This window comes from Colletotrichum lupini, chromosome 8, assembly GCF_023278565.1.
Source record: "Colletotrichum lupini chromosome 8, complete sequence".
NCBI classification, from domain to species: Eukaryota; Fungi; Ascomycota; class Sordariomycetes; order Glomerellales; family Glomerellaceae; genus Colletotrichum; species Colletotrichum lupini.
In genome coordinates, this window is record NC_064681.1 from 2,841,429 (window position 1) to 2,856,344 (window position 14,916).

Below are 14,916 nucleotides of genomic sequence, written 5' to 3' on the forward strand. Positions count from 1 at the left end.
TGTATGGAGCAGTACCCCGTACCACACATTTCACATGGCGGCATGGCTATCCGCTGCTTATCACCTCTGTTTCAATTGGACGCAAGGGTCCTCACCTCACATTCCCGCGCTCCATACTGCGTACACCTTGACCTGCAGCTACAGACAGTCCAAACTCTGCCACATCCCATCTCTGTTCTCTTACATGCTCTTTGGCAGTACTGAACACCTACTGCCTCTTCCCCGGCTCAGAGAGCAAGCGGCAGCTGTCGAATGGGTCGATGGATCCTCCCCGCACGGCATATCGAATCGGCCCAAGCTACTGTTCCATGCTGGTCACGCAAGCTCACGGTATTGTTGCATCTTTTACAGACTGTGAGGCTAACGCACCAATGTGGCAATCTCTCCGACCTTTGCTAGGGGCCGCCGACAAACATTTGAATGTCCGCGTCATAGCTACATGAGCCTGCTCTACCCGTTCCCTAACACCGCGATAACTTCCCTCGGCCCCCCACAGCATCCAAGTGGCCTGCGCCTCCTCGAGCACATCTCGAATCTCCGAGCCGGTATCGCGCTGCAAAGCCTAGATTTCTACGTGACCAAACTGGCGGGGGCAATGAGACAACGAGACAACGACTAGCCGTTCGTCGGGCGTTCTCGAACAACCAAAGACCAAAAGACCCTTGAGAAAACATGGCCGTCGCCTCCCATCATTTGTCATTCCGCCCCGAGCTACCCTGAACGCCTTCCGCCCAAATCTCAAGAACCCCCACCCACACCAACATGACTACGGCATAGTTCCTGCTGTCACACGTTAGTGCAGCATTAATAGGAAAGAGATGAAAGTGCACAGTGGTTCTTACTATGTACTCGGCCCTTGACCACCCACCCCTCAACCGCCAACAAGATTCGGCCCATTGGTCATGCAATGAGTGAGGGGGAGGGGGGGCCATGGCATAAAACGCGGGGTCGCCTCCTTCCACTTGCCGAGGATTCCTTGGAGCGAACTCTTTTCTTTTTTGCCTTCTCTCCTTCTACACAATCCGACGATTGACGGTTCAAAAGAAACATCAATCCACCTTCTACCAGGCAACACATCGAAACACATACCAAAGAAAACAATACGCATAATCAGACACCATGGCCGAGGAAAAGTGTCCCTTCATTCGGACCATGAACACGGGAGGTGGCGGCACCAAGAACCGCGACTGGTGGCCCGATTCCCTCAAGCTCAACATCCTTCGCCAGCACACTCCTGTCACCAACCCGTTAGGTGGTGACTTTGACTACGTCTCTGCCTTCAAGACCCTTGACTACGATGGCGTCAAGAAGGACCTGACGGCTCTGATGACCGATTCTCAGGATTGGTGGCCCGCCGACTTTGGCCACTACGGAGGTCTCTTCATCCGTATGGCATGGCACAGCGCCGGCACCTACCGTGTCCACGACGGTCGCGGCGGTGGTGGTGAGGTAAGTTGCTCCGGCAAACCCAACGGATCTCTCTTAGCAGACGAGATGCTAATGATCGCTCCTCACAGGGTCAGCAACGTTTCGCCCCTCTCAACAGTTGGCCCGACAATGTCAGTCTTGACAAGGCCCGCCGCCTGTTGTGGCCCATCAAGCAAAAGTACGGTAACAAGATCTCTTGGGCTGATCTCATGATTTTGGCCGGAAACGTTGCTCTCGAGTCAATGGGCTTCCAGACCGCTGGATTCTCTGGCGGACGTCCCGACACCTGGGAGGCTGATGAGTCCGTTTACTGGGGTGGCGAAACCACATGGCTCGGCAACGACGTCCGTTACTCTCACGGTCACGAAGGCAAGTCCGAGCAGGGCGTCCTCGATGGCTCCCAGGACACCAAGAGCAAGTCAGACATTCACACCCGCGATTTGGAGTCACCACTTGGTGCTGCCCACATGGGTCTCATTTACGTGAACCCTGAGGGCCCCGATGGTAACCCCGACCCGGTTGCTGCTGCCAGAGACATTCGCGTCACCTTTGGACGCATGGCTATGAACGACGAGGAGACGGTTGCTCTCATCGCTGGTGGCCATACTTTCGGCAAGACCCACGGCGCTGCTCCCGATAGCAACGTTGGTGCCGAGCCCGAGGCCTCTGGTCTCGAGGCCCAGGGTTTTGGCTGGGCCAACAAGCACGGTACTGGCAAGGGTGCCGACACCATCACCAGTGGTCTGGAGGTCACCTGGACTGCAACTCCCACCAAGTGGAGCAACAAGTACTTCGAGTACCTGTTCAAGTTCGATTGGGAGCTTACCAAGAGTCCCGCTGGTGCCAATCAGTGGGTGGCCAAGAACGCCGAGCCCATTATTCCCCATGCCTTCGATTCCAGCAAGAAGCAGCTTCCCACTATGTTGACGACCGACTTGTCGCTCCGCTTTGACCCCGAGTACGAGAAGATTTCGAGACGTTTCCTTGAGAACCCGGATCAATTCGCCGATGCATTCGCCAAGGCTTGGTTCAAGCTCACTCACCGTGACATGGGCCCGCGCTCCCGCTATGTCGGACCTGAGGTTCCCTCTGAGGACTTCATCTGGCAGGACCCTATTCCCGCTCCTAGCTCGCCCCTCGTCAGCGAGCAGGACGTTGCAGCTCTCAAGAAGGAGGTCCTCGCCACTGGCATCGATGCATCTAAGCTCATCTCCACTGCCTGGGCTTCAGCCTCTACCTTCCGTGGAAGTGACAAGCGCGGTGGTGCCAACGGTGCCCGTATTCGCCTGGCACCTCAGAAGGACTGGGAGGTCAACAACCCTAAGCAGCTCGCCGAGGTCCTCAAGGCCCTTGAGGGTGTGCAGCAGAAGTTCAACGGTTCCGGCAAGAAGATCTCGCTAGCTGACCTTATCGTCCTCGCCGGTGCTGCTGGTGTCGAGAAGGCAGCCAAGAATGCGGGCGTCGATATCAACGTGCCCTTCACACCTGGTCGTGGCGATGCCACCCAGGAGCAGACCGATGTTGAGTCTGTCGACTACCTTCAGCCCTATGCTGATGGCTTCCGCAACTACGGCAAGTCAGGCAACCGTGCGAAGACCGAGCACTACCTTGTTGACAAGGCACACCTCCTTACGCTCACCGCACCGGAGCTCACCGTTCTCGTTGGTGGCCTGCGTGTGTTGAACACGAACTTCGATGGCTCATCAACTGGTGTCTTCACCAATCGCCCTGGTGCCTTGACCAACGACTTCTTCGTCAACTTACTCGACATGGGCAACGAGTGGAAGGCCACCAACAACCAGGATGTCTACGAGGGCTTCGACCGCAAGTCAGGCTCCAAGAAGTACACCGCCAGCCGTGTCGACCTTGTCTTTGGCTCCCACGCTGAGCTCCGCGCTGTTGCGGAGATTTACGCCCAGGCTGATGCCGGACAGAAGTTCGTCAAGGACTTCGTGACTGTTTGGGACAAGGTCATGAACCTGGACCGCTTTGATCTCAAGAAGCAGTCCGGTAGCGTGCCGAGCCGCCTTTAGATGACTAGAATGAAATCACTAAAAAAGCAATGTCGATTACGAGGAAATGAGACCGTCTCTAGCCTTCGTGCTTTGAGATAGCCTAGTGTAGTCTAGTACCTGCAGATAGGAACATGTATTTACGTTTGACGATCACCAACCTCCTTTTCCACGCCCATATTTACAGTGATGATCGAGCCGTATTGTGCATCGCATACAATGTGGTTGACCGCTGAGAAAATCGATGACTCCTTGATGGACAAATTAGTATAGTGTGCTCTCGTACCACACGAGGCGTTCCAAGTCCAGTACGTATTCCATGCTTCTTACTCTACCAGAGATTAAATTCGGAAGTTTAGAGGGCCGTTTTTCACACTTTTACCACCTCGATGGCTCTTTTGAGCTCTCAAATTGCGCCTGTTACACCATACTTTCACGTGACGCCCCAGCTGACCATCTTGAGCGCTTTCCCACTTTTCCAGGTAACGGAATAAGTATGGATAGTTGGTACGAAACTGTGAAATCTTCTGGATCATCGCACCGCCCATCTATTCCTTTGGAGACTCCCTTCCTTTTTGGATCAACAAAACACTTTACAAGAAAAACTTGAAGGTTAAAAGCCGCGTCCATGGAGTCCGCTCTCCACTGTACAGCAAAATGGAAATCAGCCGCGTCATCTTGTAAGTCGGTGTGCTCCGAGCCGACATACTCAGAGCCAGAGTCGACATCCTCGAAGGCCATTTCAATGGCTCTTTTGTACTCTCATGTACCACCAGGGCAACCTGATTGAATGACTACCTTTCAATGCAGAATCTACGACGTCGAATGAGGTATGTCGAACCTATAGTATGAACCTACTATCGCCAAACTGCTTGGGTGACGGAAAAGATGAATGGAAGTTCTGCTAACGGCCAGCACCTCAAGTCAAGCGAATCTTCAAAGCCAAGACTGTCAAGATATACCACATGAGCGATCACATCAGACAATTCATCAATTCAAGTGGATCTGGCGTCTGTCGATATGTGAGATCGATTCCAAACCCGTGCGCACGGTTGGTCTTTACGAGCTCTTTGCTCTTCCTCAATAAAGGTTTGGAGAGACAAGTTCACAAAGTCCTCCTGACGAATTACAGCTGGTATAGGTAAGTCTACGCAAATTTTCGTCTGTAATACAAGATTGAGGCTCCCAGTGCAAGATACCACCACAGGTGTGTTCCACTCATGCAGTTCTAATCTTTGCTGTGGTAGATTGGAAGACCCAAGAAAATGTCTACAGTGTTTCAGCCATAGAGCCGTTTTGCTCTTCGCAGCTGCATTTGTTTCCGAATATCAGGCTATGAAACTTTGCGCTTGTCTGTTGCCAAAGCGCATAGTCTCACTCAACTTCTCCTAACACCATCTTGAACAAGAGGCTTCATCGTCGAAAAGGCATATCTCGCAATCTTCCACTCCCCATCTTCCTTCTTCATGATGAAAAGCTCCTGGTTCGCGTGCTCCTCCGAAGCCTGCGTCGCCAACATCGTCTTAGTTCCCTCGGCCGTTGTCCTCGCGAACGCCCAGTCCGGAGACATGACGACAATCTCTTCTATTGAAAACGTTATGACGAGCTGAACCGATGAGAAGATGCGCGTGTAGGATTCGCGAAGTGACGCCGTGCCTACGGCAGCTGTGAAGTGAGGCGGCATGATGACGCCGTTGGACGTGTAGAGATTGACGACATCCTCGACGTTGCGGCTCTTGAGAGCTGCCCCGTACGCGTGGAGAACTGAAGTGATGGCTTCGGCTTCAGGGGAAGACACTTCGTGGCGTGTTAGAATAGGCTTGAAGTAGTAAAGACAGCTTATTTGATCACCTACTAATTCCGAGTAAATTGTGAGTGATTAACAGAATGTCCTCAATATTCAATATTCTTCTCTGGTTTCTTTTGTATTGAGCCTTTGTAATAATACTCATGCCACTTATATATCATTTCTGAAGTGTAAGTGGAGGAGCTTATCTCGGTCGTAAGTGGGAGTCTGATGGCAAGAGTGGGGGTGGACCACGATATGCCATTTCGCGACGTGAAGATATCATCCTTCATTCCGGCTACACTAAACAACGTTTGTGTTACCAAAATATTTGACTCATCGATCATCCAACCTCTGAGATGTGGGTATCGGCAGACTTTGCAACCTGCTCGGGCCTGCAAGTTTTAGCCGTTTATGGGTTTAAACGGCGAGATACATCACATTCTCAACTTACCAATTTAAACATTGCGTAGAAAGATAGGCCTTTGAGGATCATAAATTGAGTCCGTAGTAGTAGCAAAACGAGAAATGGAACCCCTGATCGTAGTCTGAATATACCTAGGACAAGAAGCAGCCAAGATATTCTTCTAGTCTAACGGTGACATGATGGTGGTAGGAGTCTGTTTAATATCCAATTCAGCCCCTGATTCCTCAGGCGTCGTAGACTACTTCAAGCTAACAATACTGAATCTGAATCAAGGTCAAAATGACGAGATAGCACGAGATGACTGATATCCCTGACAGCATCCTGGAAGATCTCTCTATCGTCTCTGACTTTCCCTTAAGTTACCCTTTTAAAAATATCGACAGTAGAGCATGAATATCTTTGAACGAGCGTCTTATTTCTTTGGTCTTCGTCATAAAAGTGAATAAAAAACTTTGTCCTGACGCTATTATCCCGCGCTCAATGGGATACCCCAGATCTAATCTCCAAGCTCATTGCTTCTTCGGCTACCCATTATTGTAGTAAACACACGAAGACCTCAACCGCCTTCAAATTGAATTGATGTACCCCAACTCAATGAAACCTCCCTTCATTCGAGTCTGATGGCTGATTGACTTCCCGCGCTTTGGTGCACGTGTCTCTGCTTGCCCCTTATCAGACCTTGCCCTAAGTGCTCGATGGTATCCATGTAGCTGCCGACAATACGGTATTGTTGTGATTCCCTTAAAATCTGACATTTCACTCTCCAAATCATCCTTGTCGGAAAACTCCAGTCTTCGCTCAGAGACTGGGAAAGTAGCTACCGGCCGCGTCAGAGCACCTGTAAGCTGGGTGTTGTCACCAGTGGCTTGTAAGCTCTCTAGTCTTGAGAATAGGTAGGATTGAAGATCTTCCAAGAAAACCGCGATTCTCAGAATGAATCACATTTCTGAAAACGAATTCTCATGACCTGAGCCCCGGCACGGCAGACCCGAAGACCTCCTTGTCCTGGCGGCTGGCCTGAAGTGAAGTGACTGATGCTCGATTCATTGACGCCCGCTTGTAGCTTGTGTTCTAGATCAAATAGACCAGAGAACGAAGGCTATATGAGCAGGTCTAGACCATCGCTTAGCGCAATCACCGACAGGATGGGAGGGAATCATCAATTCCGAGGCTCTGGTCGCCTGGTAGATGTAACGGCTTTGATATTAAATTCTGGGGCTGAGTGGGTGGCACAAGCTCCCCCCGACAAGTGACCGGGGTGTGAAAAGGGCGGGGCGCTTGGGCTCCGCTGAAGAGCGAGACCCTTGACTCCCATGACTCCTCCTCCTTACATTGCCAAGTCTGCTTTTGAAGACTTGAATAAATCCTTGACTGTGTACTGTTTTGTTGTATTAATTTGTAGATCTGCTGAATTTAAATCTCCCAAGGCGAACCGACTTAACAACCATTCTTTGATTACGGTACCGGCGTCAGCGGGTGGCTTTCTCTGTTTGCTTTGTAGGATCTACTACTAGTAGGGCTGGGCAAACTAGCAGTGCCGCATCTATAAGGGAGCAAGCCACTCGATACTGGCGATCGGGGAATAATGCTGCGATCGCTCTGTGGCGTCTTTCCCATTCAGACGCTTAAAGACTTGGCCTGGCACACTCCGGGTCCTAGTGTTAGTATCCCTATTATAGGGTAGTTAGTTCGAACCGTAGTTAACGAAGAGATTAATTAAACTATATAAATATCTACGTAATAAGTATAAAAAAGAGGTTTTAACTATAGGTTAGGCTAGTTATAATAATTATAAATAGGGCTCCTAATTAGCCCCTATATAGTTAGCTATATACTACGGTCGAATTAGACTTCTAATCTAATACTAACTTTCTCTTTTTTTTATTAATTTAATTACTACGGTTAGAAATATAATTTAACCTCGGGCCCGTTTATTAAGTTATCTCTTTTTCCCCCTTTTTTTTATTTTTTTTATATAACCTATCCCTCTATTTATATAATAACTTTTTTATTATTTATAAATTACTCTAATCCCTTATTTAGTATTATTTTTATAAAAGCGTTTACGAGGTTATTTTTATTATTAATTTAACGAATCTTAAGTATTTTGCGCCTTTTATATAATTACTTAAGGGCTATAATATTAATTATAAGCCTCTTTTCCTTTATTATTCTTAATTTAATAAAGTATTTATATAGCGAGTAAGAATTAATATAAATAACCGTTAAAATAAGTAAAAAGCTAATTCAATTAGTAATCTTTCTTAGTATTATTAAAATTATATAAAAAAAGTTAATGCTATTAATTATATTATAAACCTTTAATACTAATATACTTCTTATTACTCGTTTATTTTTAATTAATAAGTAATAAATTATATTACTATATATAATGAATTCGCTCTTACTTATACTCTTATTAACTAGGATAATAATATACTTTAATTATAAAATAAAGTTATTATTATTTATAAATAACTTATTAATAAAAACGTAGAGCTTACTAATTATAAAATTAATTAAGTAATAAACGAGATTTTAATTAAAATTCGTTTTTTATTACTTAAGCTACTTATTAAGTACTTCGACGTTTTATTTAATTAGATCTATAGCTTATGCTACCCTAATATAATTAAAAGTTACCTCGGGCTAATAAATACTTATAATATATACCCCTTACGTAAGCTTAGCCTTATATTACTTTTTAATATTAATTATATTTAAATTAATAAAGTTAATCTTCTCGCCCTACCCCTTTTATTAAAAAACGACGGTTTCCTTTTTAATTATAAAAATCCTACTATTAAATACTAAGAGGGTATTTATTATAAAGACCTCTTTTAGCTTCGCTATGAAGCCCGCTTTTTAAAGCTCTTTATCCTTTTTTTTTATAAAGTTAATATTAAATAAGCCTAATATATTATTAGTCTATATTTTAATAATCCTAAATTAGTTATTTTTATATTCCGTAATTAGTAAGTACGGGTCGTATATAAAAATAACTATTAATAATTAATTAATATAAAAATCGTAATAAGTAGCTTATTAATAAGTACCTAATTTTACGAGCCTATATAATAGCTTAAGTACTTTAATAATTATACTTTTTAAGTACTTACTAGCTATTTCCTTTAGTAAATAAACTAGGATTTTTTTTATAAGCCCTATAGCTAATTAAGTATAGGCCTAAGTAATATTATAGCTCTAAATCTCGTATCCCTTTTTCTATAATAATACTATTAACACTATTATTAATTATTAGCTATAGCGCTATATAATAAGTAATTATATAAATAGCGTCGCTTTTTTAATATTACCGTACCCCTAAATTACGTATTTAAACCTTTCGTACGGCTAGGGTGTTCCTTTCTTTTTAATTTTACGAACTATTTATAATTTAAATATATAGAGGTTTATATATTTTTTTAGGTTATATAAGATAAATTAATAGACCCCTCGATTATAAAGAGTATTTACTTTAATAAAATCTAATCCCTTATACGGCTTTTTAATAATTATAATTACGCCTTTTTTACGTAGTTTAATTACTAACTTAAAATTAGCTTTCTCTTTTATTATATAAAAAGTATTAATTACCTCGTTGCTAATAATAAATTACTACGTTAGGGCTTACTATCGTAGTCTTTTATAACGTCTCGCTAGTAATATTAGTACCCTTTTAATAATTTCCTCTTTTTTATTATTTATTAATACTATTATAACGATTTCGTTAAGGATAATTTCCTATACTTCTACTGCGGGTTATATAGTTTCCCCTAGCTTTTCTTTTTTTTATAAGTTAGAAATTACCTCGTTAGGATCTATATAATATAGTTTAATTATTATAATCAATACTTCGAGTAGCTAATTATAATCTCTCGTAACTATATAAAAGCGCTTATTAATAAAAATTAACTTATATAGCCTAGCCTATTATTAAGTAATTTCGCGCTATACTTATATATCTAAATTTAGTAATATATTTAAATTACCCCTTATATTAAGCCTATTGCGTATAGTAATTATTTTATTAACTTATTTTTTTATACTTACTTTGTATAATACTTATATTACTTTTTTAATTACTCGGGCTCGTTAGCTTATACTTAATAATAGTAATAAGGCTAAGGTCGTTTTTAAATATATTCTAAATACTAATAGCATTAGTATAAGTCTATTAAGCCCTATAATATTGTTATAATATTTAAGTACTATCTAAAGGCATTTGTTATTAATAAAATCCGGATTTTCTTTTTTAATAATTCTAAACGCCCTTTTTAATTACTAATATACCCTTTTTACCTTTTTAATATTATAATACGCTTTAATAAGTACGACTTTTAGTTATATACTATAAGCCGTTATATTATTTTTAAATTTTATTAACTTAAAGCTAATACTAACGTTAGTTCTAATGCCGTTTAGTAGTCCTTAATATATATTAATCTAGCTTTTTTATAAAGCTACCTATACTATTTTTATTTATAGATCCTAGAGGAATTGCTTTACTTAGAAAAATATAACTACGTTAATTATATATAATACTAGTTAACTATTTAAATAAAAAATATTAATAATAATTTTTTAATTAAAGTTAAGCTTATTATATAATTTAAACTTAAATCTACGTAAGCTCTACGTATTTATTTAGTATTAGTAATATATTTTTATTAACTACTCTAGCGCCCCTATTTTAATATTATTATTACCTAATTACTTTAAAAAGTTATATAGCCTCGTAACTAACGAGTACCTAAATTTCTAATATAGTTTTCTAAACTTACTTTCCGTTAAGTAATTAATTAACTTCGTATTATTAATAAGCTTTATAAATATATACTCCTATTATCGTTTAACTATTTCGAAATACTTATTACTAAAGATTCTATTCCTCGTATTATTAAATATAATACTTAATTAATTTATATCTTTTAAATATAAGAGAAATAGGGTATTAATAAATAAAATATAAAAAATTATCGTTCTAAAGTACGTCTCTATTTTTATTATACTTAGGGCGACGATTTCCTTACCTAGGCCGAAACTAATTTTTATAATACCTATTGTTAACGTATTAAGTATTATTAATACGATCTTTTATAGTACTTAGAATTACCCTTTTCTTTTAGTTAACTATTATAATACCTTAGTATTTAAAATAATCCTATAAAAATTATTTAGGCCGTACTTTTTATTTATATAAAATACTTATATAAGCTTAGTATTCGAGGGATCTAAGTAGTATAAAAAAGACCTTTTTAACTACCCCTAAATTTATTTAGTACTATATTCTTTTTCTTTAGATATTAAAAGAAATAACGTCTTCTCTTTAATCGTTAAAAAAATAAGCTTTAGCCTTATTAAATTCGCCCTTTTAACTACTTCTGTATCCGTTATTTAAAGGAACTTCCCTTACTATTTATAAATAAAAACCTACTTATTAAAAGCTTTTATTACCTTTTATTCATTTAGCTTTATATATTTTTTAAAAGCTAACGGGGTAAAAAAAGAGTAGTTAATATTATTAATTTTATTATAATCTAATTTATTAGTATAAGGGGTAAGATTTTCTTTATTTTCTAAATCTTTTATAAGGGGTATATATTTTAAGCCGCTACTTTAATTACTATCGCTAAGTTCTATACCCCCGGATTTACTTTTATATATAATAAAGAATTAGTTAAATTAATAAGGGCTAGTTTTATTATTTATTACCCTTAACCTTTTATATTATTTATATAATTTAGTACGCTTTTCCTTAAAATAGTTACTTAATTAATATCTATCTTTTTTATAAATATAATATTACCTTTTCTATTACCCTACCTATAAGTTAAATCTCTACTTATTTAACAAATCTAGGCCTCTTTATTAATAATTACTATATCTAGCCTCTTTTCTTTTCCTATTATACGTTCGATCGACCTAATATTACTAATAAAGGCCGTTATATATTTAAAAATAAGTTTAGTATAGTATTTTTATTTTAATATGAAAGCTAGATCTTAGCCTCGAGTAGAGCGTCTTATAGTTTTTAAGTACTTAATATAAGGTTATTTTTATTTTTAATATATATTAAACTATAGTATAAAAATATCTAACTTTTTACTTATTTATCCCCTTATTTAGCTAGGTTTTTATTAGCTTATTAATTTAATTAATAAGCTCTTTAAAAATCTCTACTCGCAATTTACCCTCTATTATCCTAGTTATAAATATAAAAAAAATCGCTCGTAGCTTAAATAAAAGCTCTAGGTTTTTATTATAAATCTCAAAGCGGCTTTAAATTACGTTAATTATACTAAGAAAGTCGTTTTAATTAAAATTACGTACCGCTTTATAATAGTAATTAGAGGCTTTGCTTATAAATATAATATTAATTACTAAATAGTACTAATATTCCCTAATTCTGACTTTTTTATAATAATTATAAAATATTATTAGGGTTTTTTATAAAACCTTATACTTCCCCTTAAAATATAATTTCTCTTTTAAGAAGATCTTTTTAAAATCTATAAATTACTTCGTATTTATTACTAAATTCTTAGTATTTATATACGATCCTTACGTTATTACGTATTATTAATGACTTCGGGTCGTTTACCTCCTTCTTTATTAACTAATTAGTACCGAATTTTGTATTAGTAATAGTAACGAATTATAAATCGAAATAAGTAGAATTATTAATTATTATACTTCTAGTACTATATTTTACCCCGGTATATCCTTTTATAATAATAAATTTCCGTTAGTAATTATAAAAAGGAAATCTAGGTTATTTACCCTTTTTTTAAATTCGTTAAAATAATTATACGCTCTATTAACTTATACCTAGTTCTATAGTACGAATTCCTTTTTTATAATTATTATTACTAATATTTTATATAGCTCTCGCGATTATAATTACGCTAATAATACCCCTCGCTTATAAAAGAATCTATTAATTATTTTTATAATTCTTAGGCTTATACTTATAAACTATTTATTTAGCTAGTAACTAAGGTTATTTATAATTTTATAAAATAAGGGTTACCCCTATAGCCCCTTTTTTTTATAAACCTTAGTTAAATAGATTAATACCGCGTTAATTTATTTATTCTAGCACGTATAGCTTTAACGAGGTAACGCGGGATATTCTTATAAAGAATATAAAAAGTAAATATTCATATAGAAGCAAGAATATATGAATATAGGGGATATAAGCGTGTATAAAAGAGGTTTTTGTAGTAAAGAGAGTAATATAGTTGAATTACTATATGAGAAGTTGCTTGCTTAACGAAAGGTCTAGGTAGGCAAATACACGCCTATATATAGGCATAAAAACCTCCTACTGGAATATTCCATTGCTTATTAATTATGATATAATTAATAAGCGTATACGTAAGTGAATGCGTAATCGTAGTACGTAATTCCGCCTCGAGTAAATTCCAGATTATTTAGTTACCTTCCAGTACTTTCCATTGCTCACGTAAGCTTATATAAGCAGTATTGCTTACATAATCAATACCTATAATAATCTACAGAAATCGTAGATTAATATGGTATATAGTTTGCTTACGTAATATTGATAATAAGGCGAATACTAAGGTAAACAAAGTTACCTTCGTAACATTTATTATTAAGCTAATCCGTAATTTTATATATTTACGTTCCTTAATAATCCGGGTTAATATTTACTTATTTATAAAGGATTAGGATTCTATTTAAAATCGGGTTTCGTCCTCTTTTTTTTTACTTTAACTTACTAAGGGTCGTACTTTAGTCTATACCCGTATTAGTAATTATTAATATATTTAATCTTAATAAGGATATATTTAATCCGCGCGCTAATTATAATAAATCCGTACTTTTACTACTTAACGAATTTATTAAAGTCTAAGAGATTCTTAATTTTTATTATTATTTTGTTACTATTCTCGTTTTTATTATTTTTAATAATTATTACTACCTTTTTAAATTGCTAGCTATTATACTTATTAAAATCCTCCTTTTTATTTAATATAAAAAGGTAAGTTTTAATAATTCTTTTTTATAATAATAGTAGTAAACGTTTATATTATTATAAAAAGATATAATAATTAGTTTCGGGATCTTTATTAATTACTAATTTCCGCTATTTTATATATTTCTAACTTCTTAAGCCTCGTACTCTCTATAATCTCTAAATAGCTTCCTTCTTTAACTTACCTTTTTTAAAATAATATTTTATAAAAATAATTAAAAATAAACGTTAAGTAGCTCGTAAAGGAGTTATATAAGCTATTAAGAACTATATAAGCCGTTAAGTATAGTTAACGAAATTAAGCCCTTTTTTTTATAAAATCGTAAATTTTAAAAACTTATTAAAAATACCTATTTATTACTTATATATAATAAAGTTAAATATTTTAAAAATCTTATCTTTTATAGCCTCTCGGTACCCTATTTTATATTTTTTAAATAATCTTTTTTATAACTTAATTATAATTAAGTAATTATTACTTACTAGCGATCCTTTTTATTACTTAGTTAATTTTTTAAAATTAATAATCTCGTACTAGGAGTTAGTATAAAAAGAAGCCCTTTAATAGCCCTTTAGAAGATTCTTTTTTTTCCCCTTTAAATCCTTATTTTTGTAGCCTTTTCTTAAGCTAATAATAACTTTAATAAGAGGTTATAAAACTATTTTAAAATAGCCGCCTTTTTTTTAAGTTAATGTTTAAAATCCGTAATACTCTTAACTTAATATTATTAAAACCTTTAAATCCTCTCCTTTTTTATTAAACTATCCCTTATATTATATTTTTAAGTAATACCTAGGGGGTAATTAAAAGAGCTATAAAAAGGTTATTTAGATTATAAGCTTAAGGTTATACTTATAAGATCTTTATAATAATAAACTTTTTTATATACTATAAGTCTCTATAAGAGATTAGGCTATAAGCACTTAACTAGCGAGGCTATAATATAAGTATAGGTATATTATAAGACTAAAGCTTATAAAGTCCTTTATAAGGGCTCTGCTTCTTAAAAAGTTCTTTCGTAATAAAATCCGTATACTAGTCGCTAAGTTATCGGCGTCCTATTACCGGCCGCATCCCGAATTTATTATAATTACTCCCCCCTTACGTAACTTTAGTCCCCAAAGTTATTACGTAATATCTTCCTTTAACGCTAATAATAAAGCTATTAACGTCGTTATTCGTAATAAATTCCGTAAAGCGTTAATAATATCCTTTCTTACCTAGGAATAAGGCATTGCTCCTATCTCCTTATCTAACGGA

The 14,916-nt window shown here is 37.0% G+C and overlaps 4 protein-coding genes across 4 annotated transcripts; 2 read left to right on the forward strand and 2 right to left on the reverse strand.

Moving 5' to 3' along the window:
* Positions 1–34: 34 nt before the first annotated feature.
* Positions 35–797, forward strand: CLUP02_15347 (uncharacterized protein; the record flags this gene model as incomplete). Its single annotated transcript, XM_049294271.1, has 3 exons — positions 35–354; positions 436–574; positions 651–797. The coding sequence occupies 3 exons, from the start codon at positions 35–37 to the stop codon at positions 795–797; spliced, it is 606 nt and encodes a 201-aa protein (XP_049151417.1).
* Positions 798–1,119: 322 nt separating this feature from the next.
* CLUP02_15348 (catalase-peroxidase) lies at positions 1,120–3,461 on the forward strand (the record flags this gene model as incomplete). The annotated part of the gene is made up of 2 exons (XM_049294272.1): positions 1,120–1,449; positions 1,518–3,461. 2 exons carry the CDS (start codon positions 1,120–1,122, stop codon positions 3,459–3,461), a joined length of 2,274 nt encoding a protein of 757 aa, XP_049151418.1.
* A 1,357-nt stretch (positions 3,462–4,818) lies between these two features.
* On the reverse strand, positions 4,819–5,692 carry CLUP02_15349 (uncharacterized protein; the record flags this gene model as incomplete). The annotated part of the gene is made up of 2 exons (XM_049294273.1): positions 4,819–5,259; positions 5,681–5,692. The coding sequence occupies 2 exons, from the start codon at positions 5,690–5,692 to the stop codon at positions 4,819–4,821; spliced, it is 453 nt and encodes a 150-aa protein (XP_049151419.1).
* A 527-nt stretch (positions 5,693–6,219) lies between these two features.
* CLUP02_15350 (uncharacterized protein) lies at positions 6,220–14,730 on the reverse strand (the record flags this gene model as incomplete). Its single annotated transcript, XM_049294274.1, has 7 exons — positions 6,220–6,337; positions 6,407–6,535; positions 6,621–6,724; positions 6,796–6,826; positions 6,887–7,024; positions 7,113–7,252; positions 14,722–14,730. 7 exons carry the CDS (start codon positions 14,728–14,730, stop codon positions 6,220–6,222), a joined length of 669 nt encoding a protein of 222 aa, XP_049151420.1.
* Positions 14,731–14,916: the final 186 nt, after the last annotated feature.